Source organism: Podarcis vaucheri (genome assembly GCF_965113315.1).
Source record: "Podarcis vaucheri genome assembly, chromosome: 5".
NCBI lineage: Eukaryota > Metazoa > Chordata > Lepidosauria > Squamata > Lacertidae > Podarcis > Podarcis vaucheri.
This window is the reverse complement of record NC_138763.1, coordinates 56530781-56555197: the sequence shown is the minus strand read 5'-3', so window position 1 is coordinate 56555197 and position 24417 is coordinate 56530781. Positions and strand designations below refer to the sequence as shown.

Genomic DNA, 24417 nt, shown 5'->3' with positions numbered 1-24417 from the left:
GCTTTTATACACAACCAGGCAGACCCCGAGGAATCAGCTGATCGGGCTCTCGGCTTTAACTTCACCCAGCCAGCTCCTCCCGCTGCACGCATTGGCAACAGTCGAAAGGCCTCGGGGAATAGGAAAAACTGAACCCCCCAAATTTTGTTGACTAATTTGGTTCCCAAAAAGTTGCTTGTTTTTTTTTAAAGCACTGTATAGATTGAAAACACTTCCCTGGATTTTGTGCTGCTACCTTAACTGTGTTTCTGGAATCAAATTATTATTATTATAAAGGAGCGTACAGAGCTTATGCATCTTTTAACTCGGGATCAGTTAATGATTTCATTTGTATATTGCCTTTCCAAAGTTAAAACCATGCTCAAGGCAGCCTGCAACATATATATTTAAAAAATCACATAATTACAAACATAACAAAACTAAAAGTAGTCATAAATTAAACATCAAAAGTACACAACCACATTGAGAACGATGTGTCTTTGAAGAGGCGCCAACACCAAAAAAAGAAGCAGCATCAGCAGCTGAGCTACGCTTCGCGATTTGATTCGGACCCCTCGGCTTTCCGTCGCTCTTTCCGCCTCACCTCGAGTACCCTAGAGATAGAAAAGCATAGAGCCGATTAACAGCTCTCTCTTTCCTTTTGCCGGAAGTCGAGCGAGGCGCTCTACACGTTCGTGCATCTAGGGCGTCCGGAGTCTGCCACGCCCCCTCCTCCTTCCCCGAGCGGTTCAAGCGAGAGCGGGAGGGCAGAGTCGCTCTCACTCGAGAGGCGCGCGGGGCAGAGCGCGCAGCTACCATGTCCGGCTCCGGCAGCGACCTTGGCGACGCACCTCGGCGCTCCCGAAGCCAGCAGCTCGGCTCCCCCGACGGCGGCACTCCTCGACGCCGGGCGCGAGCGGGCGACGGGGATGGCGGCGGGCGAGGCAGCGAAGAAGAGGACGGGGCGGCCGGGGGAGCGGAGGGCGCCTTGTCGGGCGGCGACGGGGCGGACGAAGCGACGCGGCGGCTGCTCCGCCAACAGTACCGGGAGCTCATCTCCTCCGTGCAGCGTAGGTGCGGGGCGGGAGAGGGGAGGCGGGGGGGGGGAGCTTCGCTGCAGGCACAGGGCTCCTCTAGTCCCCCGAGCCCCTCGTCGGTCCCCCCTCCGCGCCCTAGAGAAAGGTTGGCTGGCGTGACTGGTAGAGAAGTGGGGTGGGGGCTGCTGGTTTTGTGCCCACATAAGGGAAGGAGCCCATATGCCCTCTCTCCCCCCCGAAAAAAAATGGTCCAGCTCCCTCTTCTCACAACGGTCCGCCAGGAAGGCGTGGGAGAGTTGGCCCCTGCAGGGACCCGACCTCCCTCTTCGCACTTTCACTTTCTCCCTTCTGTTTCATGAGTTGGAATAGGAATACTGTACTCCCCGTCGGTCATGGGGAAAGTCGTTTTTTTTGTGCTTCATTGATGCATTGCGTTTGTGTCGTGGCTCGCAACGGAAAGGATGCAAAACGCAGCTCTTCCGTTGTTGCGGGTAGTACGGAGCAGAAACCGAAAATGTTGTGAAAGATTGCATATCCTCGAGTATGCTCTGGAACGGAATACCCCACTTGGGACAAAATAGTGATATGTGAATCCCCCTGTTTCTTTTCAGTCTCACGGCTTTTATAATTTCTTTACAACCTTGCCTTATTTACTTTATTCATCAAATAGCATATTTTCCTTCAACCCACTGGCAGCTTTTCTCATGCTCTTCTTTAGAAATTCTCATGAAACCCTAATCCTAAGTGTTATGGCCTCCCAAGATTATTGTAATGTCTGAGCTAGCAAGTATTGAGAGTGGTGCTTCTTCAGTTACCTGGTTCCCAACCTGCGTATGCTTGTTCTAAATGTAGGTGCTGTTAGATTGATGATTCTAGAGCTGTAGCTGTGGTTAGAACATGCACAAAGTTAAACAAGCTGTAAGTCAAGAGGTACGATTTAGAGCTGTCGCTGACTTGCATTCATATTTACTTGGGTATATTTTGGATTATGTGTTTTTATTTTGTTTTCGTTTTCCTTTAAAAGCACATTACTTATGCTTGATTTTTATTCTAGAGAATCGTGAAATGATGCTGAGCACCAGAAATGATAAACTCACAGAGGCTTTGGAAGATGCGAATAGACTATTTACAGGAGGTAGGATGGTGGTAGCCCACAATAGATACTTATATTTACTTCTCTCACCTCCCCACCCACTTTACATTTGGAAATGGTGCTTGAAATAAAATAGTGCTTGAAATAAAAAGTAACCAATATTTTGTCTTGTGTCAAATAGAACTGAACTTAATTTTTATTTTTTTTAAATGAAGTCAACATCCTTAGAGGAGAGACAGTGTAAGCAATCTTTTCAAGGATGCTGGCTGGCTCTAGCTTTCTGCATTCCTTAGATAACAGCAGGAATAGGAGTGTGAAGGCCTGGGAAAAAGCGGGGGCAGAGGAGGGTAGCTCTTCTTTTCTGTTTTCAAGGCCTTTGAAGTTTCTCATTTCTCTGAAACATTATCTTTCTGGCTCTTTGGTTCTGTGCCTGTTGATAGAGTATGACTGATACATGTACAAATAATTGTACTCTAACTAGATGTCTTCAGGGGCTCCCTTCCTACTGACTTGGAAAAGTGTAACCATTCTTGAACTGGAATGTTAGGTTGATTTAGGAACAATTACATGGTAGCTTCCATTGTCTAGCATCCTCTTGTTGCTTCATATATCAATGCCAATTTTATTTATATACCATCTTCTCATAGTTGGTGCGCAAGACAGTTTATATGAAAAATAGCATACGAAGCAGCTCATATGGTATTATCAGCACCACACTCTATCCAAGGTTGCAGGTTCAAGAGCTGCATATTCCTGCATTGCAGGGGGTTGGACTAGATCAGGCTTCCCCAAACTCAGCCCTCCAGATGTTTTGGGACTACAACTCCCATCATCCCTAGCTAACAGGATCAGTGGTCAGGGATGATGGGAACTGTAGTCCCAAAACATCTGGAGGGCCGAGTTTGGGGGTGCCTGGACTAGATGATCCTTGGGGTCCTTTCCAACTCTACAGTTCTATGATTCTATGAATATAAATACAAACATGAACAGCAAAAAACAATACACAGAATCTCAAAGCAATGCAATAAATTCATAGCACAATAATATTCAGTATACCTATCAATATACAGTGGTAGCTCTACTTATGGATGTGATCCGTTCCAGGGTGACGTTTGCACCCAGAAAAGTCTGTAAGTAGAGCTTCTGTGCTTGCACATGATGCAATAGAGCGCTCCTGCACATGCGCAAAGCGCGCAGAGTGCTCATGCGTAAAGCGCACAGTATACACTTCTGGGTTTGCCGCGTTCGCAACCCGAAAATCCGCAACATGAACCTAACGCACCCAGAGGTATGACTGTACTGAAAAATGGGACTCCATCTAATAATTTATCAAAATATAACTACAATAAATCAGTGCATAACAGCGTGGTCCTAAACTAATTAGACCTTGGAAGCTGGAGTCCACTACAGCCCCCCCAGACCAAGTGACATTGGTCTAAGTGGGACAGTAGGTCTTTTAGGGTTTGCAACCAAATTATCTCTAGGCACCTTCAGCAGACTCTTTGCAGATGGTCATTAAGAACTCACTCTTCCAAACCATCTTAGAAGCAGAAATGTATTTGTTGCTCCCACAAGGAATTGCAATTTTCTGTTCTAGTAGATCTCATTGAATGCTTGAGGGCCTGAAACCTTGGCCCCTTAGAAAAGTGGGTGGTAATTAAAATCAAATTGTTCTTATTTTTCAGTTGCATCTGACAGTAACAAAATGTATTTCTTTCATAACAGTGTCCCGGGCAAGGGAGGCTGCTTTGGATGCTCAGTTCCTAGTTTTGGCATCAAATCTAGGAAAGGAAAAGGCAAGCCAGTTGCACTCGGAGATGTCAGTGTTTGATCCATCGGAGTTTGCTGAAGATTTAGTAAGTTTGCAGTGATTAGTTTTGAAATAATATAAAGTTGCTATGTTTAAGAGTTATTAAATAGGAGTTGGTTCCATAAATCACCATCACCACTATTTTTTCCTGATTACCTACTTCTCATTAGCAAAATTATTTCTAGTATAGATGTGAAAGCAAATAACAACTTTATTGTTGCAAGATAAGCACATTGTTGAGCACTTATACAAAGGTCTCAAATATACAAAGGTCCCAAATCCTGTAGTATGAAATGCAAGATTCACATAGCTGGATAGGACATACTCTGGGTTCAGAGGTAATGCAAAATCATGGGCTGTTTTGCTAAACCATGGAGTTTTTTAAGTTTGTGAACAAAGACTGTTCACAAGCTGTGGCTTGTTTGGGACCAACAGACTGGGTTCTGAAACTGGTTTGTAATACAATTTGTGCTCAGTTCAGTTTAGGGCCATTTATTTGTTCCAAGAGTATGTTACATGACCAAGAACTTGTGAAACTCAAGTTATGAACAGATGAGAGAAATAAGCAAACAAGCAGCTTAATACCGTAGTGTACAGCTAGAAAGACAAACTGGTGGGTTCTTAACTATGGTTAACACAAACCATATCTGAACAGAGCCTCTGTGCTTAAGTCAAAATATAAATAAAAAAAATCAGCAGTATACTTTTGGTTATGTGCAAAGAAAAGCTGACTTTGTAGTTATGCTTATCCTCCCTAAATTATGCATATTTTGCTTGTTTATTTAGTCAGTATTTTTAATTTCTTAGTTATGGAGAGGGATAAGAAGCTATTCAGGGTACTAGAGCTCTTTTAAAAAATTTAGAAGCCAGAATGAGAACTGAATAAGAACACCAAGCATTGCCCACAAAGCTTCTGCTACAGGAATGAGAAACATGCTCCTTATTTTAACATGACCTTTGGTTGGGGGCAACAGAACTCTGCCCAATACCATATTCTTCAGTCTTGCCGCATTTGTGTGGAATCCTACAATTCTCACAGTATTGTCATGATCCAAGTTGCTTGTGGCAGTAAGTTAAAATCTGTGTTATATTTCTAAATTAACTTCTTACATCAGGCAGGTACCAGCGCTGTCACCATTTGTTACTAGGTACCCTTTGTGGTTCAGTAGAGCCAAATAACATGTGCCATGTTGCCAGGGTATGTAGAAAGGATAAGGGTCTCCCTTGTCTTCACTAAGCTGATCACATCTGCAGACCGGAAGCTGGTGGGAGCAGTTCCTGGTAGGGAAAAGAACCAGAAAGGGTTCTGCCTCTGTTGACTTGGGAGTCACAGGCTGTAATACCTGGGACAGTGCAAATGGTTCACAACATGCTGCAGGTCCAGTGTGTGGCTAGAATTGAATAGCCCTCAGTTTTAAAACTAAAACATTGATTTATTTATTTTTGAAGTTTAAGACTGTAAGGTAAGCCTGGCTGAGCCAGACGTAAGGATTTTTTTTAATATAGCAGTTTGCTAAATTAGTAGCAAGTCTGTAGTAAGATTATGAGCGATACAACTGGGGTTTGACCCTCTATGTGCTTGGAATGGCCTCTGAGCATAAGATTCTATTAGATTAAATAGAATCTCATTTAAGTTTCTTTGTTATTTCCCTTCAAAGTTCTGACATATTTAACTTGATATTCCATTCACATATCTATTTCTAGAAAGTGGATTCATAGTTTTTGGTGACGCACATTTTTGCTACAGATAGGAAATGATACTGCAGTGTGTTTCCTCCACAGTTATCATTTATGGGTTTAAATCGCCTGGAAAGAGAAAATAGTGATAGCGAAGAAGAGCAGGCTGATGGTGGATTTTTGCCTAGTGATGCTTGGACTAAACTAGGTCAAGAAGCAATGAAGTATTTTAAAAGAGCACCCGTTTTCCACTGCATGTAAGTTTCTTTGAGGTTCCCTTCAACTTAACTGTGGTATGAGAAGCCTTGCAGGATTTACCCTGTAGAGAAGGGATTGGCAAAAACCCTGTTCGAGTACAAACCTTTGCAGAGTGCTGTCTGATCACATAGCCAAGTGAACTCAACATTTGGGTCCTCCTTTTCTGTCAGTGGCTGCTGCTGATCATCTGGAGATGGAGAGAAGCAGCAGCAGAGGCGTTTCACTGTCTTGCCCTTTCTGCCTTGCACCTTGAGGGGGGGTTGCACCAAATGTAGACAGGAAGTTAACCAGGTTGCGCTGGAGAAAAGAGACTGGTGGCTTTTGGACTGCAGCTACCTTTATTTTGAACTTTTCAGAATGAGAAGATAAAGTAGTATTTCCTGTTTCTATGCCCAGCTGCCATATTGTTCTTTACACACAGCTGTTCTATGAGGCCTTTTCTGTATTCCTTGGACTAGGAAGCATGTGTTCTCCAGAGATATGCTGGTACTCTGTCTTCACAAACCTGGACGTCAATTTTGCCTCTCCAAAGGCAACTCAGTGACACTAATTGCAAAATTAATCTCTCCAGATTCAGCATCAAATTCTTTCGAAATTTATGTTTCCACACACTTGCTTGCAGGAATCTTGAATTCATTATATTAGGTCTTTGGAATGTTGCACATTTCATTTAGCTCAGTATTGTTCTTGTAGCTCAGTACTGGCCCACTGATGACAATGGCTGTCCAAGGTTTTAGACAGGGAACATTCCCAGCCCTTCCTGGAGATGCCAGGGACTTTCTACATGCACAGCCGATGTTCACCACTAAGCTATGGCTCTCCCACCCCTCCAAAAAATCAGGGACTTACGATATTTTATTTGGTTTAGGTTGGGCACTTTTACTGCTGATCCTCCTGTCGAGAGGCCGCGAGTTGAGAGGCAACGAAAGAAGCCAGGATCAAAAGAAGAAGGAAGGGCAATGCCTGCACAGGTGTGTATATGTAGAATCATAGAACTGTGGAATTGGAAGGGACCAAGGGTCATCTAGTCCAACCCACTGCAATGCAAGTGTAAGCTACATGGAGCTTAAGGGTGCATGTTTAAGGCTGGAAAAAATTGATTGTAGTTCACAGTATAGTGACAAAACAGGACTCAGGCATAAATACATTTGTTATTTATTCATTAAATTTCTGTACTGTTCTTCATCCAAGCATTACAGGGTGGTTTAGAATATAAAAATACAAATATATAACCTAGTAACTGTCAGTTTGCTTAGTGCAGAAAGTACTGATCTGATATGTAGAGATATTTCCTAGAAGCTTCTCTGTGTGAGAGAAGCAGGCAGAAGGGTCATGATTGTTTGGGTTATACCTTCTGGGAAGCTAGTTTGAACTGGTTCTCTTATCTCTTCCAATTAAGGTCATGATGACTATTAATATAGGCCAAAAGGAGCCTGGGTTTCTCGTTCTCTCTCTCTCCCTTCTGGTGTGGTGTTCTGTTCTGCTTGGTGTTAAGTTTTAGTCTTGTTATAAGTTTATAATTTTTTGTAAGTGCTGCAAGTGGGTTTTTTGTGGACTGTGCCAGTCTTGAATGTATTTGAATTTGTGACCATTAGGCTCATTTGCCTTCAGTGCAAAGCTCTGCTGGATGAAGTACTATTGCCACTGATCTATTTTTGTGAACTCTGCTACTTGTTTTAAGGTTTTCCTCCACACGTATGACACTAACAAACAAAAAACACTCTCCCAGTTTAAAAGGCCATAGATTGTTCAATTAGCCGAAAGTCTGGAAGAAAAGGAATGTTTTCACCTGTTGCCTAAAATATATAATGAAAGCGCCCTTGAGCTGTTGCAGTCCTGAGACATTTAAGACTTTATAGATCAAAACCAGCACTTGGACCTGAAACTAATTTATAGTTGGGCCAGCATCGGCACTCTATGCTCAAACCGTTTTGCCCCAGTGAACAAAGTGGCTGCTGAATTCTGCATCAGCTGAAGTTTCCAAACTGTCTTCAGAGGCAGCGCCATGTACCATGTGTTGCAGGGTAATTTAACCTAGAGGTTACCAAGAACATAGAAGTTAGGCTGCTCCTTTCCAGATAGGGGCACAGCTGGGCCACCAGCTATAGCTGATGGGAGGCACTACATATTACATATGTAGCCCAATTTTCTCCAAGAAACCTTAGGGGTATGGGTCTTGACCATTTTATCCTCAAAATAACCTTGCCAAATAGGTGAAATTGAAAGGTAGTGACTGGCCCAAAGTCACCCCAGTGACTTTCTCGACAGTGTAGGAATTTCAACCTCATCTCCCCAACCACTCTGAAATCACAATAGCCATAAGCAGGCAACTGAGGTACCTTTTGCAAATTTATAACCTAGTCTGAAAGGCTGCTTCTTGTTCAGAAGCACAGAGCTATCTTATTAGAGCAGGGTGTGATGTGAGGTTTTTTCCTACGTTGATATGATGTGCATTCAAGGGGGGAAATGTATTGTTGAAGTGGAAGGTCCAGATACAGTGGAACGTCGGGTTGCGAACGTGATCCATGCGGGAGGCAAGGTTGCAACCCGCAGCGCTGAAATCCTGTAACCTGAAGCGTCTGTAACCCGAGGTACCACTGTATTGCAGTTTGTAAACAGGCATAAAACTCCTTTAAACCACCACTGAAAACTTGCTCTTCAATTTGGTCTGTCACTGAGCTCTCTGATAGTTCTCTCCCAGTTGCTTCTTTGTACATTAGTAATATGACTTAAAAGTCATGTCTCAGTTGGCACATACTTTCTTCCCCCACCCCCACCCCACCTTTGGGACAATGGAATACTGCAGCTTGAGCAAAACTTCGACATACCTAAATGTTTAAGCTACACACACACACTCTCTCTCTCTCTGTCTCTATATATATATTACAGGCGTACCTTGGTTGGCGAACGGAATCCATTCCGGAAGTCCGTTTGACTTCTAAAAACATTCAAAAACAAAGGTGTGGCTTCCGATTGGCTGCAGGAGTTTCCTGCACTCATTCGGAATCCGCAGCGGATGTTCGGGTTACAAATAACATTTGCAAACCGGAACACTGATTTGCGGGTTTGCAGTGTTCGGGAGCCAGAATGTTCGACACGCTAAGGCGTTCAGGATCCAAGGTACGACGGTATATATAGTCTACAATTATCTACTTGTATCTTGTAGATATTGATGTAGATCTTTCATTTGACCTTAGGAGTGCACAAAATAATACAGCTGACTTTAATAAGAGTTATAGAATTTTAATTTCCTTGCTATAAGTGCAAAATATTATGGGGGAACTGGAGAATGCTGATTACAATGCAGCTGTGTGAATGGTAGCTTGTTGTCTTGTTGGGTTCTTTAGTTGAATAAAATGGAAGAATCTCACGAGGAAGCTACAGAAAAAGAAGTAGAGAGGATCTTGGGACTCTTACAAGCCTATCACAGAGAAGATCGTAAGTATAAATGGAACATATTGCGGGGTCCAGTTTGCTCTCTTCTGCCTCCTTTAAGAATAACTGTGGAGGAGGCAGAGAATGCAGCACTTAATCCTTTTCTACTGATGCGTGAAGGTACAACATTGGAAACTGAAATGTCTGTGTCTATAGCCTTGCTTTTTGTTACCTACTTAATTTCTCAGGTTTTATTTCTGGAAAAGCTTATTCACCTAGTAAATTGCTTTGCCACTGTCAATTTTCAAGTGGTCCATGAGGAAAAAAGTTTGGGGACCACTGCTCTCAATCAATGCAGGATCTGCAATGGAAAAGAGCAAATATGAAATTAAAATAGATCTCTCCAGAATTTTAGATGTGCATGATGAGAGTTTAAAGGAAGCAAGAAAGTAGGTAGATAAGAGGTAGATAATTGTAGCAGTAACGACAAAGCCACATTCTTCTTTCTGTAGCTAATAATCCAATATCCTTCCTTGAGTTTGTGACTGATCCAGATTCTTTTGCACGAACTGTGGAAAACATGTTTCACGTTTCATTCTTAATAAGGGTAAGGAGAAACTTTTTGAAGCTTTATTTTGTCACTAATAAGCTGGTTTTATTTTCATACTTCCATGATTGCCATTGTTGTACTTAATTTTCTTGGAGGCAGAATTGCGAAGAAGCAGAGGACTTGGAAGTTTCTTTCTCCCAGGGCTGTTAGTTAGCTACCGTAATTCTCACCATAGCCATGTATGATTAACAAATAGTTCATATGAACATAACCTGAAATTAGTCTTCCTTAACCTGGCTTGGAATCCTCCAGATGTTAGGCTACAACTCCTGCTGTTTCTGACCACTGGCTATGGTGGTTGGAGCTGGTAGTCCAAAATAGCAAGAAGGCTGGAAAGACTGAGTGAAAACGTTTGAGCCTAGTACCTGTGCTGTGTCATTGATAATCCCAGCTACAGAACACCTCTAACTTTGTCCATGTTGAAAATTTTGCACTTTAAAAAGTGGGCCAAGAGATCCTATGGATCCTCCTCTCTGATGTGCAAACTTTTACATACAGTGGTGCCTCGCAAGACTAAAAGAATCCGTTCTGTGATTCTCTTCATCTAGCGGTTTTTTCGTCTTGCGAAGCAAGCCCATTGAAGGATAAGTGCTATTAGCGGCTTTTAGCGGCTTATCTGCTGATCGGATCAGCTGATAAGCGGCTTAGCGGCTTAGAAAAAGGGGGGGGGGGAACCAGCAGGAACTTGCAAGATATTGTCGTCTTACAAAGCAAGCCCATAGGAAATTCGTTTTGCGAAGCACCTCCAAAACGGAAAACTCTTTCATTTAGTGAGTTTTCCGTCTTGCGAGGCATTCGTCTTGCGGGGCACCACTGTAAATTTCTGCATAGTTTCTCTGCTGGTTATAACATAACATAATATAACATAACATAACATAACATAACATAACAACATAACATAACATATAACATAACATAACATAACATAACAACATAACATAACATATAAACAACTTTTGTAAAACAAAATTTGCTGTGTAAGCATGGTTTAAATCAAAAGTTGTCAGAGTCAATAAAAAAATAAATAAACAGCTTATATTTATGGGTTGCTGACAGTTGCATGCAATTCTTTACTGCAATTTGTGCGTAATTTTTGTGCGGGTGGGGAGGAACTGCATGCTCCTGATCCTAATATCCTGTTTGATATGTAATCTTGAACTATGTGTCTGAATCTGCTTTCTCCCGATCATTATATGGGTTTAGAATTCAAAACTTGAAAACCATAGGGAACATGGCCTGATCCTTGAAATATTTTGAAAAATGGGAAATCCTGGCTTGTTCTCAGTAGCCATAGTCCAAACAAATCTATTTTAAAATGGGGAATGAAAAAGGGAATGGGGTTGTGGTGGGGACGACAAATTATTATGAGGCTTCCTGTGGCTCATTCTCGTAGCAGGAAATCAATGATTTCTCATTATGTCTAAACTTTGCAGGTGAATGTCAATTTTCAGATTCTTGCATATCAATTATGCATATCTGATTGTTAGTAATTAAAGTTGTTTCTCTCCTAGGATGGACTTGCAGGAATAAAGCTGGATCAGGATAAGCTTCCTGTAATAGGCAAGAATAATTTTTAAGATTTTAATTTTATTTTATTTTTAAAAAAACAAAACACTAAAGTTAACTAAACTTACATACATGTATGTTTTACTTTGGAATATATCTTTTTTTTTCATTTTCAAAAAACTTTTAAACCATTTTCAACCTATTTTGATAGAGCCTTTAACGCCTGAAGAAGACAATGACGAGGATGCTCAAGCACGGAAACAAGCAGTCATAACGATGAGTTATCAAGAATGGGAGGTAAATGGAAATGTTAAATAAGTGAAGTAGTCAGAGGAAGAATGTTTTTATTGGCCAGAGATACATGTTGGGTAACAATTCTGCAATTATGGACCTTATATGTTTAATGGATGCTGGGAGAAAAGGCAGAGAGCTTATTGTGAATGTGCTTGCTATATACACAAGAGGATGAATTGAACTGATAACATTACAATCAAACTCTTTGCTGCAGAATATTGTGAGGAATTTTGAGATTTCACAGCCCATGATTCCACCTGCCAGAAAGACTGAGACATCAGATGGAAACGGAGAGAATGTAAGGTGCCTTTCAGGCCTAAATCTTACCACAGAATCGTTTTATGCTATTTCCAGTGTGATTCTTCCCTTTATGTACAGACTAGAGGCTACGCTGCTTGGTTGCTCTGCTTCCCTTCACTCACCAACCCCATTCCACTTAAACCTCCTCCTGCGTCTTCCGCTCATGCTGCCCTTCTCACCCCAAAACCATTTCAGCCTTTGCATCAGAGTCCGAGGAGGAGGGAAGTGGTAGGCGTTGGCAGAGCAGAATAGTTGCTGTACAGCTGCCTTGTCCTGCCTTCCTCTGTGACTTGCCTGAGCTGCCAGCCTCTGTCTCCCTCCTCCATATCCCTCACATTCTCCCTCTGACACTGCTGAGGTTAAAATGGCATCATTGGTGTGAGGTGGGCAATGGCGGCGGCGGCAGCAGCAGCAGAGTAAGGTTGTTGCCGGGGGACTTCACCAGCCTGTCTTGATAGTACTTGCACGGTTCTCCTGGGTCACCCACCTACCTGTACTTGCTACCTCCTCCCACCTCTGCTTCCCTTCTACTTGCCCTCCAAAGCGGCTGTTGACCAGCAGCTCTCATAATTCTATCGCCACCTATCAGCGGCCAAGCGAACTGCACCATTATGACAGCCTTACTTTTTTATTATATTTGAAGACATAACAAAGCTTACTTTGTAGTGGCTTGTGTTCTATTTATTATGCAGGCATCCTAAGGATCTATAAGAAGACAGTGCTGACCAGTTTCCTGTTTGAAGTTTTGCCAGGAGGATGGCAGAATCCTTTTCTATTTAAGGATCAGATATTTGAATAGCAGAATCTCTGTCTCTCCAGGTGATAATGTATTATATATGTGCTTTAACAGCAAAAGTTTGAAATTGAAGGTCTTCCCTTCTGTATGTCCGTTCTGTAAGTGATGTTTTTACATGTTTCAACTTTATTCCATTGAAGATTTAGAATGGCTCCATCCCAGCTCTTTTTGAGGGATGGTTCCATTGTAATCTGCACAGTGTTACGTACATATTAATTGCAAATGAGCCTTTGGTACAAAACAAAGATATTGGTGTTTGCTTAGCCATATCAGATTCTGAATTCCATCATCTATATATGATGATGGGGAGAGGGGAGAAAGAGTTTAGAAATGGAAAGCTAAGAAGCGAGCATGATACATGTATCTTTCTGCATGATAAAACCTCCACAGCTGGCTGAATGAGTGCATCAAGGTCTGTTTCAATTGAAACTGCTTCAATAGCAAGTTTCCTGTACATCTCAAAATAGATATACATATACATATGTATTTGTGTTGTGCTCTATGAAGGCTACTTCTGGTGAAGGGAAGAAGGAAGTGACATGTCCAAGAAACAACTCTGGGGGGTGGGATATCATTATTTTTCTAATGGCAGAGTTTGCATGTAATGCAAAGCTCAAACTATGGTTTGAACGAGCAGGCATACAGGTGTACATTCAGAAAATTGTGGCTGCTTTGCTCATCCCCTGATGACATGGCTTGTCATGCTACTTGAAGCTAAGCCATGGTCTGACTTAGCATTATGTGGGAGCCTTGGCTCATGGTTTGCTTCTCTTCAAGCAAAGCATAAACGAGTAAGCCAAGGACAAGCCTTGGTTACAGCTTGTGGAGTGAAACAAGCATGGTTTTCTAACCTTGTACCAATGTGACTGATAGTTTATAAGCCAAATTATGACATGCAAACAAAGTCATAGAATGTAATAACATGGAAGTTTGCTTTGAACATTTTTTTGTATGTAACATAACCATATTGTGGTGTAACTTAGTTGTCCTTCAGCCTTTAGTAGCCTCCTTTCCACATGCATACAACTACCCATATTTGTAGACAAATGTGCCTTAAAGTCTAAAAGAATCAAGAAGATCCAATTACTGCATTTGGATTATCAGTTTTGGGGTAAGCATGTATTCCTGGAGCTGCCTCGTTTTATGGGCCACAGAACTTGCTGTCTTTTAAAAGAACTAGTTGGTTTCAGCTACATGAAAATCAAAGCAAAGTGATAATTCAAGATTATCTGAAAGGAGTCTTGGAACAAAATACACAGGCAAAGCTGTAAAACCAAATTGTACTATATATTAGATTTGAATTTATACAATATTTTTCTACAAACTGTGCTGAAAACAGTAAGATACAAAATCCATAACAATTCATTCAGAACACAGAAATAGATTGGCAAGCATTGTTTATAAATTGTACGGTTCAGTTTCCTTATGTTAAGAATATTCAATAAAACCACAAATGCTGTATCTCTTCTAGTTACGTGTGTGTGATTTTTCTAGTTATATCAGTTGCCAACTGCTAACTCTCATGCTGGTGAGGTGATAGTAATGTTAATTGTAACCTAGCTTTAATATCAACATTATAATAGGTATATAGGCCAATGTACCAAGTAGCAACTTGTGTTCGTGAATATGAAAGGATAGTCATCTCTAACCATTAGCCTGTGGTAGGAGAATTATATAACTTCTGTGGATTTCTCTGTGCAGGAGCTTAGTAAAATTCTTACTTAGTTCGTTGCATGTGTAGTTGGTTAGGGGGAACTTAATATTCCCCCTCTGTCACCAGTCTCCATAATATGGACTTAATCACTTATGTGCATACATCTAACCCATATCCTGTAGTAGGGTCATATCAATTTATTTCTCATGCCCACCCCATCTGGAAACCTGCAGGACAATTAAGACTGAAATCTAAGGTGAAGTGAAGACTGTCTCATCCAGTGCCCTGCCAGGCTCATGCCTACAGGGCAGAACAGTGCTGCTCTCCTCTAGGCCTTTTTCATTATTATTGTTTTTTAATTACTATTGTTTTTTTGTTTGCTTTACTCCCTTTGACAAGTAATCTCCAACCCTGGCATAGTCTCTTTTCCCACCCCCCAGTTTGGGGAACTAGTAGGGAATTGGGAAAGCTCCATTGCTACTGCACTTCTTCATATCAGGACTGTGGGGACATTTCTGTGGCAGCTGGAATAGAGACCCTTGAGTTCAGATTTATGTGGCCTGAGAGAGAAATCAGATGGTGCTTATGGCCCTTGGAATGTCATCCTAGGAACTAGAGAACTGAAGGATGAATGTATTTGTTTGAATCTATATCTTTCTGCACTCAAGAAGAGCAGAGTTTGAAGGAACTATCCTTCCTTCTAGTGTGATGGTGGAAATTAGTAGAATATTAAAATACTGGATTGTATTGTTTAAACAGCTGCCGTTGTTACCAGCAAAGGATGGTCTGAAGGCAGAATAAATGCTGATCTGGTCCTTATTCTTCCATTAAGTGTTTAGGTTGGCAAGTGTTATTGGCTATAGTTGCATAAATGGCTCAACTTTAAGCTTCTAGTTTTCTTTTCCCTCTGGTGTGGTAGTGGCAGGTGCCTACAGCAGTCAGAGACTTTCATGTAAGTGATTGGTGTACCAGCATTTCTTCCCAGAAACAAAAGGAAGAAGGCACATGTTCTCTCAGGTTTCATGTGTGAAAAATTAATATAAAAATATTGTTAAATGTGTAAGAGCAACCTATTTTTCATTCTGCCCCTTGTCAGCATGCACTTCCACATGCTAGTGAGCCCTGGATTTAGGCTAGGAGAGGAGTTTGGGAGAGATAATTTCATTAAATTGCAGCAAATCTAGCGTTTTCCACACTGACTTCTGGTTACAAGAAGCGGGTGGCCACCCTACTTACGCCCTCCAGATGTTGCTGGACTCCCAACTCCCCTTAGCCCCTGCCGGTGTAGCCAGTGGTCAGGGATAACGGGAGACGGAAGTCCCAACAACATTTAGAGGGCCACTTGTTGCACATCCCTGTGTTAGCTGGGGCTCTGAAAAGGGACATTCCAGTGCAAGCGCGGCTGTTTCCTACCCAGAAAGCAAGAGGCACGTGCTTTGAGGTGGGGAGAGAGCGCTCCTGTTTAGCAGGCGATGGTGCTCCTGGAGCCGCATCCTCGGGAACTGAAGCTCATTATTTCGGGTGGGTGGGACAGGTGAAGGGCAAGGGAGGGGGAGAAGCTTGCCCAAAACGATCGCCAGGTGGAGCAGGTGGCTCAAGGTGCTCCGATCCCCCCTCCTCTGCCAACGAGGCATCGTAGCGCAAGCAGGGACCGGCTGGGCATCATGGACTCCGTCGTGGCCTACGAAGGAACGAGAGAGGGCTACCGGTGCGGCTACTGTCACTCTGCCGGGGGGAAAGCAAGCCACGGTAAGAGCTGGAGGGTGGAAGAATAACTTCAGGAAGGCCAACTAAGGCGGGGGGGGGGCGGGGAAGGTAGGCGCCGATGTGCCTGCAGAGGAAATCCCCGACTACGTAGCGACGGCTGCCAGCACCACACCTGTCGCGGGTGCCTTTTTCTCTCCGCCGCTGTTACTTAACGCCCTTCCCTCAGTAAAGATGGCGGAACTGGCACGCCCTGTCCGTTGCTTTTATGGAGCCCCCCTGTGCGCTTGGCCTTCGCGAAGAAGGGGCCGCCGCTTGCCCCGCTCTCCGCCTGGGAGTAAATGGCGGCGTTCGTGTTGAGACTTTTCGTGCCCTCGCTGCTGCTGCTGACCGCCTTCCTCCCGAGTACCAGGGAGTGCCACGCAGCCCTTGCCTTTGCTCCCCCCCCCCGTTAGCAGCCTCCCAGCCGAGGAGCAGCGGTAGCCCAAGTGAAAACTCGAGATAGGGCAAGGGCTATAGAAGTTCTCCTTCGTCCTTCCAGCTTTGAAACAAACCTTCAAAGCTCTTGGCTCAAAAAAAAAAAAAGTTGGTTTTTTTGGACAGAACTTCGGAGCTTTTGAATGGGGAAACGTAGTTGGGCGAGGAGGAAATGAAGAGAAATTAAGCCCGCGAAAAGGAGGCGTTTAGAGCTCTAGCCTAGCCTAATACCCGTTTGCTCAGAAGTAAGGCTCTTGCAAATGAGTAAACCCCACTGAGCACACCGTTTAGTCCCGCACAAACAGTGGGATTTGCACCAAAATAAACTTGTGCAAAAGTGAAGCTCGGCTGAGCTCAGTGCGACTTGCTTCTGATGAAGCTGCATAGTTGTTTAGTCGTCTATGAGTTTCGTGTGACGTTTTAAAATGTTAGAAAGCCGTAAAATTTTGGAAACCTGAGCACTGTAGTCCTCTCTCCTCAGTATGGCAGTCTCTGCTTAAAAGTGAGTCCCACTGAGTGGGTAGAGAGGGCTGCAGCTTCAGTAATGCTTATGCTACTGACATAATTTGAAGCAGTACTTTGCTCATTAATCAGATTGTCTGAGAAGGACAGGGGAAAATGGGCTAGGCAATTAGACAAAACGGAAGGGAAGGGTATACATGGCCCCGGAGCTTTGGAGCAGATGTTGTAATTAGTTTATATGTTACTTCCCCATGCCTGGAGTGACTTCAAATGGAAATAAAGCTGTCATCCTATGCTGCTTTACCTGGGGAATCTCATTCTACACAATGGGATTGATGCCCAAATAAACAAGCACAGTTTGCAAGATGTATGCACGATACCTACACAACTGTCAGAACTGAGAATTCACTGGCTGCATTAGCGACACAGTATCGGGCTATTTCTGGGGAAATTTACAATGCCTCCCAGAGGCTGCATAGCAGGCAGCAAAGTGAACAAAGCAGGTGAAAGATTCTCCCATCATTCCATCCCCATCTGTTGAATTTCTGTTTGCCACGATGGATTTAAAGACAACCCTCCCCCCCAAAAAAAACCGTGCCAGAAAAAGAAACGATATCTATATCTAAAGGGTTTTGGGTTTCTTTTTTTAAGGCAGAGGGTACGATAAACTTAAGCCCGCCGCAACGAATTAGAAGCCTGTCCCTTTAAGACGCAGTATTTACCTTTGATGCCTCTTTTTTTGGCCCCGCACATGGAAGATGCGAAGCTGTGCGATGGGCTCCCGGAAGTCGCGACAGAAAGCGAGGGAGACTGGAGCCCTCTCCCTGCTCCACCCAAACTTTTGCCCTTTGCTAAGATGGCGGCCGCCGGCGCTGCTGCCGCTGCTTCCCGGGGCCCCTGAAGGGTTTGTGGCACCCTAAGCCGGCCGGCAAAGATGGCGGCGGCAGGGGGAAGTAGTTCCCCGAGTATCGTGGAGTACCTGGGCGGAGACGACGGCTACCGCTGCGGCTACTGCAAGAGCGACACCGGCAACCTCTCCCACGGTTAGGGTCCCGAGGGCGGGGAGAGGCAGCAGAGGAAGGGAGGGCGCTGCGCGCGCGTCTCCCTTCCCTTAAAACTAGCTTTTAAAGAAATAAGAGCAGAGCGCCAGGTGCATGGAAAGGGCGCGTGGGCTGAGCTGGGCCTTGCCTTCGGGGGGTCCGAAATGTTTCAGTTTCCTCGCAGCCCCTTGGAAGTCTAGGCGGGTTGGTGTTCCCCTGTCCAAGTTCCTCCCAGCTATGGTGAAGAAGCGAGGCGGGGTGGGGGGCTTAATGAAACCCACAAGCCCACTTTCTGGGTACCCCACTTCCTTCTAGGGCAGTAGCTGAGGGGCTGCCACAAGGAGATAAGGTAAGGGGGTGGGCTACCCTTTTCAGGCCTCCCTTGAAATCCAGGGATTGCAGCAGGGATTGGGAAGGGGGACACACACACACACACCTGCATCCAAAATCCAAACATGTTAATGGTGTAAACCAGTGGTTCCCAACCTTTTTTCTTTTTCTGCTATGCCCCACCTAAGCATCTCTAAAATCCTGATACCCACCCCCTGCCCCGTGACATATAATTCTTATTATTTTAAAAAAGTGAACTATTCATGTGGAGGAAGCCTAAAAGGCTTGGTCTAACCGCATTCTCAAATTGCCCCCCGTAAAAATCAAATTGCCCCCCTGTGGGGCATGTGCCCCCCTGTAGGGAACCACGGGTGTAAACTTCCATGAACTCAAGCCTTCTTCATAAAAATGGTTGGTAGTTAATTACTGTCCTCTCTCTGGATCCTTTATTTTGTCCCCATTCCCTTCCCTGTTTTGTGTTTTGTTTTGGCTCTCAGAACTAGGAAGAACCACGGGGACAGTACAAAAGGCCTGGCAATGTGACTGCTGAGAGAGTCAAAGCAGAGAAGGCGGGCTTCACTAATGTTTCATATTGTGGAGAGGGGTTAGCTGGAGCCAGGTGTAAAACAAACTGCCTCTTAGCAGCTGCTAAGCAGTGCAGGGGTTTCTTTTGAGCTCACAGTCCTCCTCTACACAAAATATTTGTTCTCCAAGCTCTCTTCATTTGGGCTGCCTAATTGGGAAGGGGAAGTCATTTTGTTGTTGTTGTTGTTAAAAGAATGTTTAGTCGCTTAGTCGTGTCCGACTCTTCATGACCTCATGGACCAGAGCGCGCCAGGCACTCCTGTCTTCCACTGCCTCCCGCAGTTTGGTCAAACCCATGCTGGTAGCTTCGAGAACACTGTCCAACCATCTCATCCTCTGTCGTCCCCTTCTCCTTGTGCCCTCCATCTTTCCCAACATCAGGGTCTTTTCCAGGGAGTCTCCTCTTCTCATGAGGTGGCCAAAGTATTGGAGTCTCAGCTTCAGGATCTGTCCTTCCAGTGAGCACTCAGGGCTGATTTCCTTAAGAATGGAGAGGTTTGATCGTCTTGCAGTCCATGGGATTCTCAGGAGTCTCCTCCAGCACCATAATTCAAAAGCATCAATTCTTCAGCAATCAGCCTTCTTTATGGTCCAGCTCTCACTTCCATACATCACTACTGGGAAAACCATAGCTTCTCTGAGTTATTCAAGCCCCTTCGCCAGGACAAGGCAGTGATCCATGAAGGGGTGTTAAAAGAATAGGATGTCACAAATCCTTGTTGATCTACAGCTACTCACCCAGAGATAGTAACAGGCCCTCTGCTGGGTTAAAGAGCAATATTGTGGGTGTGAGCAGGAACTAATGAAAAACTGACAGTAGAGGAGGAGGTTCAATTTTTTTGAGGAAAGAAATGGGTTTTGTTGCAAAGAGGCAAGGGGTGGGACAGTAAGGAACAATGGGGCAGAATAAATGGTGGGCGAATAAACACAGAGCTAGATTTGGCAGAGTTGCTGAATGCCTCTGAGACAGAAGGAGCAGATAGAGCTGAATGTGACATGTCAAAGGAGGACAAGGAGGACTTGTTGCTAATGCAGATAGGACCATTTCCCTTAAGCATTGACTTGGGGAGAGTAATGGTGGAAAAAGCTAATGGAGTGTAGTAAACTAGATTGGTCAGTGGGATTGCGGTAGAGACTAAATATAGGGTGTTGAAGTGTTGGGTGGATGTAGCAAAACTAGTGAGGAATGTGGATTTTAATGTTCATCACAAAGTTTTAATTTTGTGTTTAAAAAATTTCAGCAGTGTTTTTTTTTTTTAAGGTTTTGCGTTGCAAAGAAATACAGGAAGCAGTAGCTTTCCACAGGAACTGGCTTTGTTCCCATTGTTTGAAGTGAAGTTTTTATTTCCACCCCCCTCCCTCATGTCTTGTTTGATGTGTGTTTCAGGCATGTGGGCTCATTCACTGACTGTCCAAGATTACCAAGATCTTATCGACAGAGGTTGGCGAAGGTAAGAGATGCCATCTGAGCACTGTTGGTGTAACTGAATCCAGTATTTCAATATTAAAGAGCATATCGTGGAATTCAAACTGCCACATTTTATTGTAAATATATATAAGATCATAAACGTCACATTGTACCATGAGGAAACTGAAATGGAAAGTGTTTTCAAGTCATGCTAGCAAAGTGCTGCCCTGTTTGTGCTTCTTCAGTCTTAGCTTCTCACTCTTCCTCACAGAAAATATATGGCAGTGTCTATTTCTATTGGGGAAAGAGTGTAGACTTATCCCTAGTTAACCTGGTTTGGAGGACCTACTTAATTTTTGTGCCTATGTGGCCTTCAGCTCAGGCATAGTAAGCTTATGTTCCTCCAGATATTGCTACACTCAAACCCCCACCATCCTTGGTCATTGGCCATGTTGGCTGGGAGTTAGACTACATCCTTGAGCATCTAGAGGTCAGCAGGTTTTAGTGGCAATTAAGGAAGAAGTGGGGCATTTGCTATGAAGAGAGACTTGAGAAGGCAAGGAGACAGTGCATAATTCTGCCAGCCCCTTTACAGTCTCTTTCATCATAAGCATAAACTTCAATTTGGCCCTTCAAGAGCTCCCATGCCATGAGTGAGTTCATTTCATTTCCTGCTCTTTTTCTGTTTTGTTGCAATATCTAAACAAACTAACTTGTATACTATCAGAAAAGTTCTCCATTTGTGAATAGGGCACAACTTGACTTCCTTCTAAGAGAAGTCTTTTATTAGGACCAGTAGCCCATTTGAAGTGCTCCATTTAAAACTAAGCGTCACCTAAAGTAATAATTATTCTGGTATTTCTTGGAGCAAGAAATTGACTAGCAATACCTTCTTGAAAAGAGGGGCTCTAGACTTGAGTGTACCTTATCAGAAGAGCTGGGGCCCATGCTCCATCTGGCCTATGTGGAGACTCCCACCTTTAGTAGATATATGTCTAGTACTTCTCAGCAGAAGACTTCCAGGCATGGGCAGCCTATTTCTTCTGAGTCCCATAAGGCCAGTAGTCATAGTGCAATAACTCCAGAATGCCGCTGCATTGCACATCGCCAAGAGACGAGCTAATTGCTTTGGATGGTTATGATCATGTGCCTCGGAGAGCATTTGGAAAGTGGGGTATACATTTCTTAAATAAATATGTAGTGACAGTTTAAATACAGTGGTCTCAGACTGGTTTGCGCATAATGCCAAACCCTGGTTTAGTGCATTGTTCTTTAACAAGACTACAATTCACATAATCCCTGACCATTGACCATGCTGGGTGGGAATCGTGAGCATAGATTAGCATTATGTGTGACCCAGGAATCGTGGTTTAAACAAATAAGTTATTTAAACCTTATAATTCATGGCTATTCTAAGAACTAAACATACATTTTAAACAGGTTTTTTTTTAACTTATAGGAGTGGGAAATACATTTACAAGCCTATTATGAATCGTACATGTTGTCCTCAATATACAATAAGGTAAGGCAATACTTCTGTATATTTTCTTGAATGTCGACATATAGACAGATTCAGATATCTGCTTAATGTGAATATTAATGGGAAATGGTGACTCGTGATGCCATTAAGCTATGAAGCAGGTTGCTGTGAGGGTAAACAGTTTATTATGAGCAAGCAGGAACCCTGTGCATAAAATGCTTTTAGTTGTACTTGTAGTGTTGTAAAGAACCTTGCTGAAAAGAGATGTAAAAATATCAGAGTAATTTGTACATTGCAAGACTTTGAAACTGTGTGTTCTGCTGGGCTTTAATTCCATTGTAACTTCTCAGCCCATTTTAGTGAATGCGGGTGATTAAATGTTAATGTTGTCATAATTCCAAACATCCACAGAAATATTGAAAGAGCATCACTAGCCACTAATTAATGTGGTATTGTTAACAAAGCCTAAACTGTTCCATGGAACCTAGACTACATGACTAATTGATAACATACATATCAAATTTTTGTTTAATATACTATATTATTTGGCGGATACCTTGACTATATTCCCTTTTTCTTTTTTTAGATGCCGGGCCTTACATTTCCAGCCTTCCAAATCACATAAGAAGGTTCTAAAGAAGATGTTGAAATTCTTAATGAAGGGGGAAATTCCTGTAGTAGACAGTGAAGGTAATAAGCAGTCTTTTAAACATTACTTACTGTTGTAGTTTTGTGCAGTTGAAATTGTTGTGCAATTAAATTTCTTTTTTACTTAGATCAATAGGTCAATGGCATGTAAATTACGGTATATAGAGCTATAGCTGTCTTTTAAATTTTAATTATTAGTGTTATATAGTATTTTTTTATCAGCTGTCCTTTGTCTTTTGCTCATGGTTTGTCCTAATTTTTTCCCTATTTACAGTGGAGCCTATGGATTCTCACACCAAAGATACTGATGGCTGCAGTTTTTTCTTAAAAGACGAACCAGGCAGCTGTCAGGCTGAACTAAAACCCCTCAATCCTGATCATTTGGAGAAGGTGGAGAGTGGGGAAGGTGAAATAACTGTGAAGAAAGCAGACTCAGACCATATTGAATTGTCTCATGAGAAAGTTAATGCCAATTCTGGGGAGCTGTTGGAGTCAGCTAAAGTTAGTCCCGCAGTTCCCAAACCAGGTAACTAATCTTTAATATAAGAAGAAGGCAAGACAGCTTTGCACCTTCTTTTCTTCCTTGTTTGTCTTGTGTGATTTCCAGAAATTGCAGATGGTTCAGAGTTCAGCGGCCAGGTTGCTCACTGGATCAAGACAGCCTGAGTACATAACACCAATCCTGTGCTGACAGCACTGGCTTAACAGTTAGTTTCTGGGCCCAATTCAAAGTCCTACTTTTGACCTATAAAGCTTTCTGTGGCTCAGGACCCCAGTACGTCAAGGGCTGCCTCTCCCCATATGAGCAGACCAGGACACTGCAATCATCATCTCAGGCCCTTCTTCATGTGCCCACAGGAAGTTTGGAGGCTGGTGACATGAGAACAGGACTTTTCTGTCATGGCTCCCTGCTTGTGGAAGGCTCTCTCTAGGGTGGCTCACTTGGCACCATTATTACCTGTCTTCAGGTGCCCATCAAAATAATTTTTTCCCTCAACCAGGAATTAATTAATTCACCAGTAGCCTCTTTTAGTGGGTGGGGTGCTTTAATCCTACATTTAAAAAATATGAATGTGAGAGCCAGCGTGGTGTAGTGGGTAAGAGCGGTAGTCTCGTAATCTGGGGAACCGGGTTTGCGTCTCTGCTCCTCCACATGCGGCTGCTGGGTGACCTTGGGCCAGTCACACTTCTTTGAAGTCTCTCAGCCCCACTCACCTCACAGAGTGTTTGTTGTGGAGGAGGAAGGGAAAGGAGAATGTTAGCCGCTTTGAGACTCCTTAAAGGGAGTGAAAGGCGGGATATCAAACCCAAACTCTTCTTCTTCTTCTTCTTCTTCTTCTTCTTCTTCTTCTTCTTCTTCATTTTTCAGTTTTGTTTTGTGCTGGTTCTAATGCACGTGCAGAAACCACCTTCTTGATTGTTGGCCCCGCTTTGAGTTACTTTTGCAAAAAAAACCGGGAGGGCGGCGGCTAATGAGTGGCTTACAAATACAGCATTATAACTTTATACACAAGTAGGAAATTATTTGTGCTGCTTAACCTTACAAGTGATGAGTACAAGTGTTATGGGCAAGGCAGACATATACAGTGGTACCTTGGTTCTCAAACTTAATCTGTTCCGGAAGTCCATTCCAAAACCAAAGTGTTCCAATACCAAGGTACGCTTTCCCATAGAAAGTAACACAAAACGGATTAATCCGTTTCAAACTTTTAAAAACAACCCCTAAAACAGCAGTTTAACATGAATTTCACTAACGAGACCATTGATCCGTAAAATGAAAGCAATAATCAATGTACTGTACTATAAAATAAATAAGACACTATTGTAGGTGATAAAAATTAAAATTATTATTTTTTCCTTACCTGCGCTGATGATAGTCATGGTTTGGATGGGG

General features: G+C 43.1%; 2 protein-coding genes across 13 annotated transcripts in view; both read left to right on the top strand.

Annotated features, from left to right (window-relative positions):
* The first annotated feature begins 733 nt into the window (after positions 1–733).
* NSMCE4A (NSE4 homolog A, SMC5-SMC6 complex component) lies at positions 734–14196 on the top strand. 3 transcript variants are annotated; one of them, XM_082222783.1, is made up of 11 exons: positions 737–1049; positions 2071–2151; positions 3835–3965; positions 5702–5853; positions 6723–6825; positions 9202–9292; positions 9742–9836; positions 11351–11399; positions 11557–11642; positions 11854–11937; positions 12632–14196. In XM_082222783.1, exons 1-11 carry the CDS (start codon positions 797–799, stop codon positions 12638–12640), a joined length of 1134 nt encoding a protein of 377 aa, XP_082078909.1. In that variant the 5' UTR covers positions 737–796; the 3' UTR covers positions 12641–14196. The 3 variants fall into 3 exon arrangements, with proteins under 3 accessions (XP_082078908.1, XP_082078909.1, XP_082078910.1); XM_082222782.1 differs by lacking the exon at positions 12632–14196 and having other exon boundaries at positions 734–1049; positions 11854–12625; XM_082222784.1 differs by lacking the exons at positions 737–1049; positions 12632–14196 and adding an exon at positions 1287–1946 and having other exon boundaries at positions 11854–12625.
* Positions 14197–15795: 1599 nt separating this feature from the next.
* ATE1 (arginyltransferase 1) overlaps positions 15796–24417 on the top strand; it is a 73051-nt gene continuing 64429 nt past the window's right edge. For 3 of the 10 annotated variants that reach the window (XR_014219879.1, XM_082222775.1, XM_082222774.1), the window contains exons 1-5: positions 17866–18075; positions 20375–20438; positions 21855–21917; positions 22462–22565; positions 22798–23049. Coding sequence is in view for 9 of the 10 variants with exons in the window: in XM_082222775.1 (XP_082078901.1) it covers positions 17967–18075; positions 20375–20438; positions 21855–21917; positions 22462–22565; positions 22798–23049 (592 nt within the window). In the remaining variant the exon portion in view is untranslated. Of the gene's footprint in view, positions 16139–17862; positions 18076–20374; positions 20439–21854; positions 21918–22461; positions 22566–22797; positions 23050–24417 lie in introns of those variants that run through there. The other 7 variants (XM_082222777.1, XM_082222772.1, XM_082222773.1 and 4 more) reach the window with 6 other exon arrangements.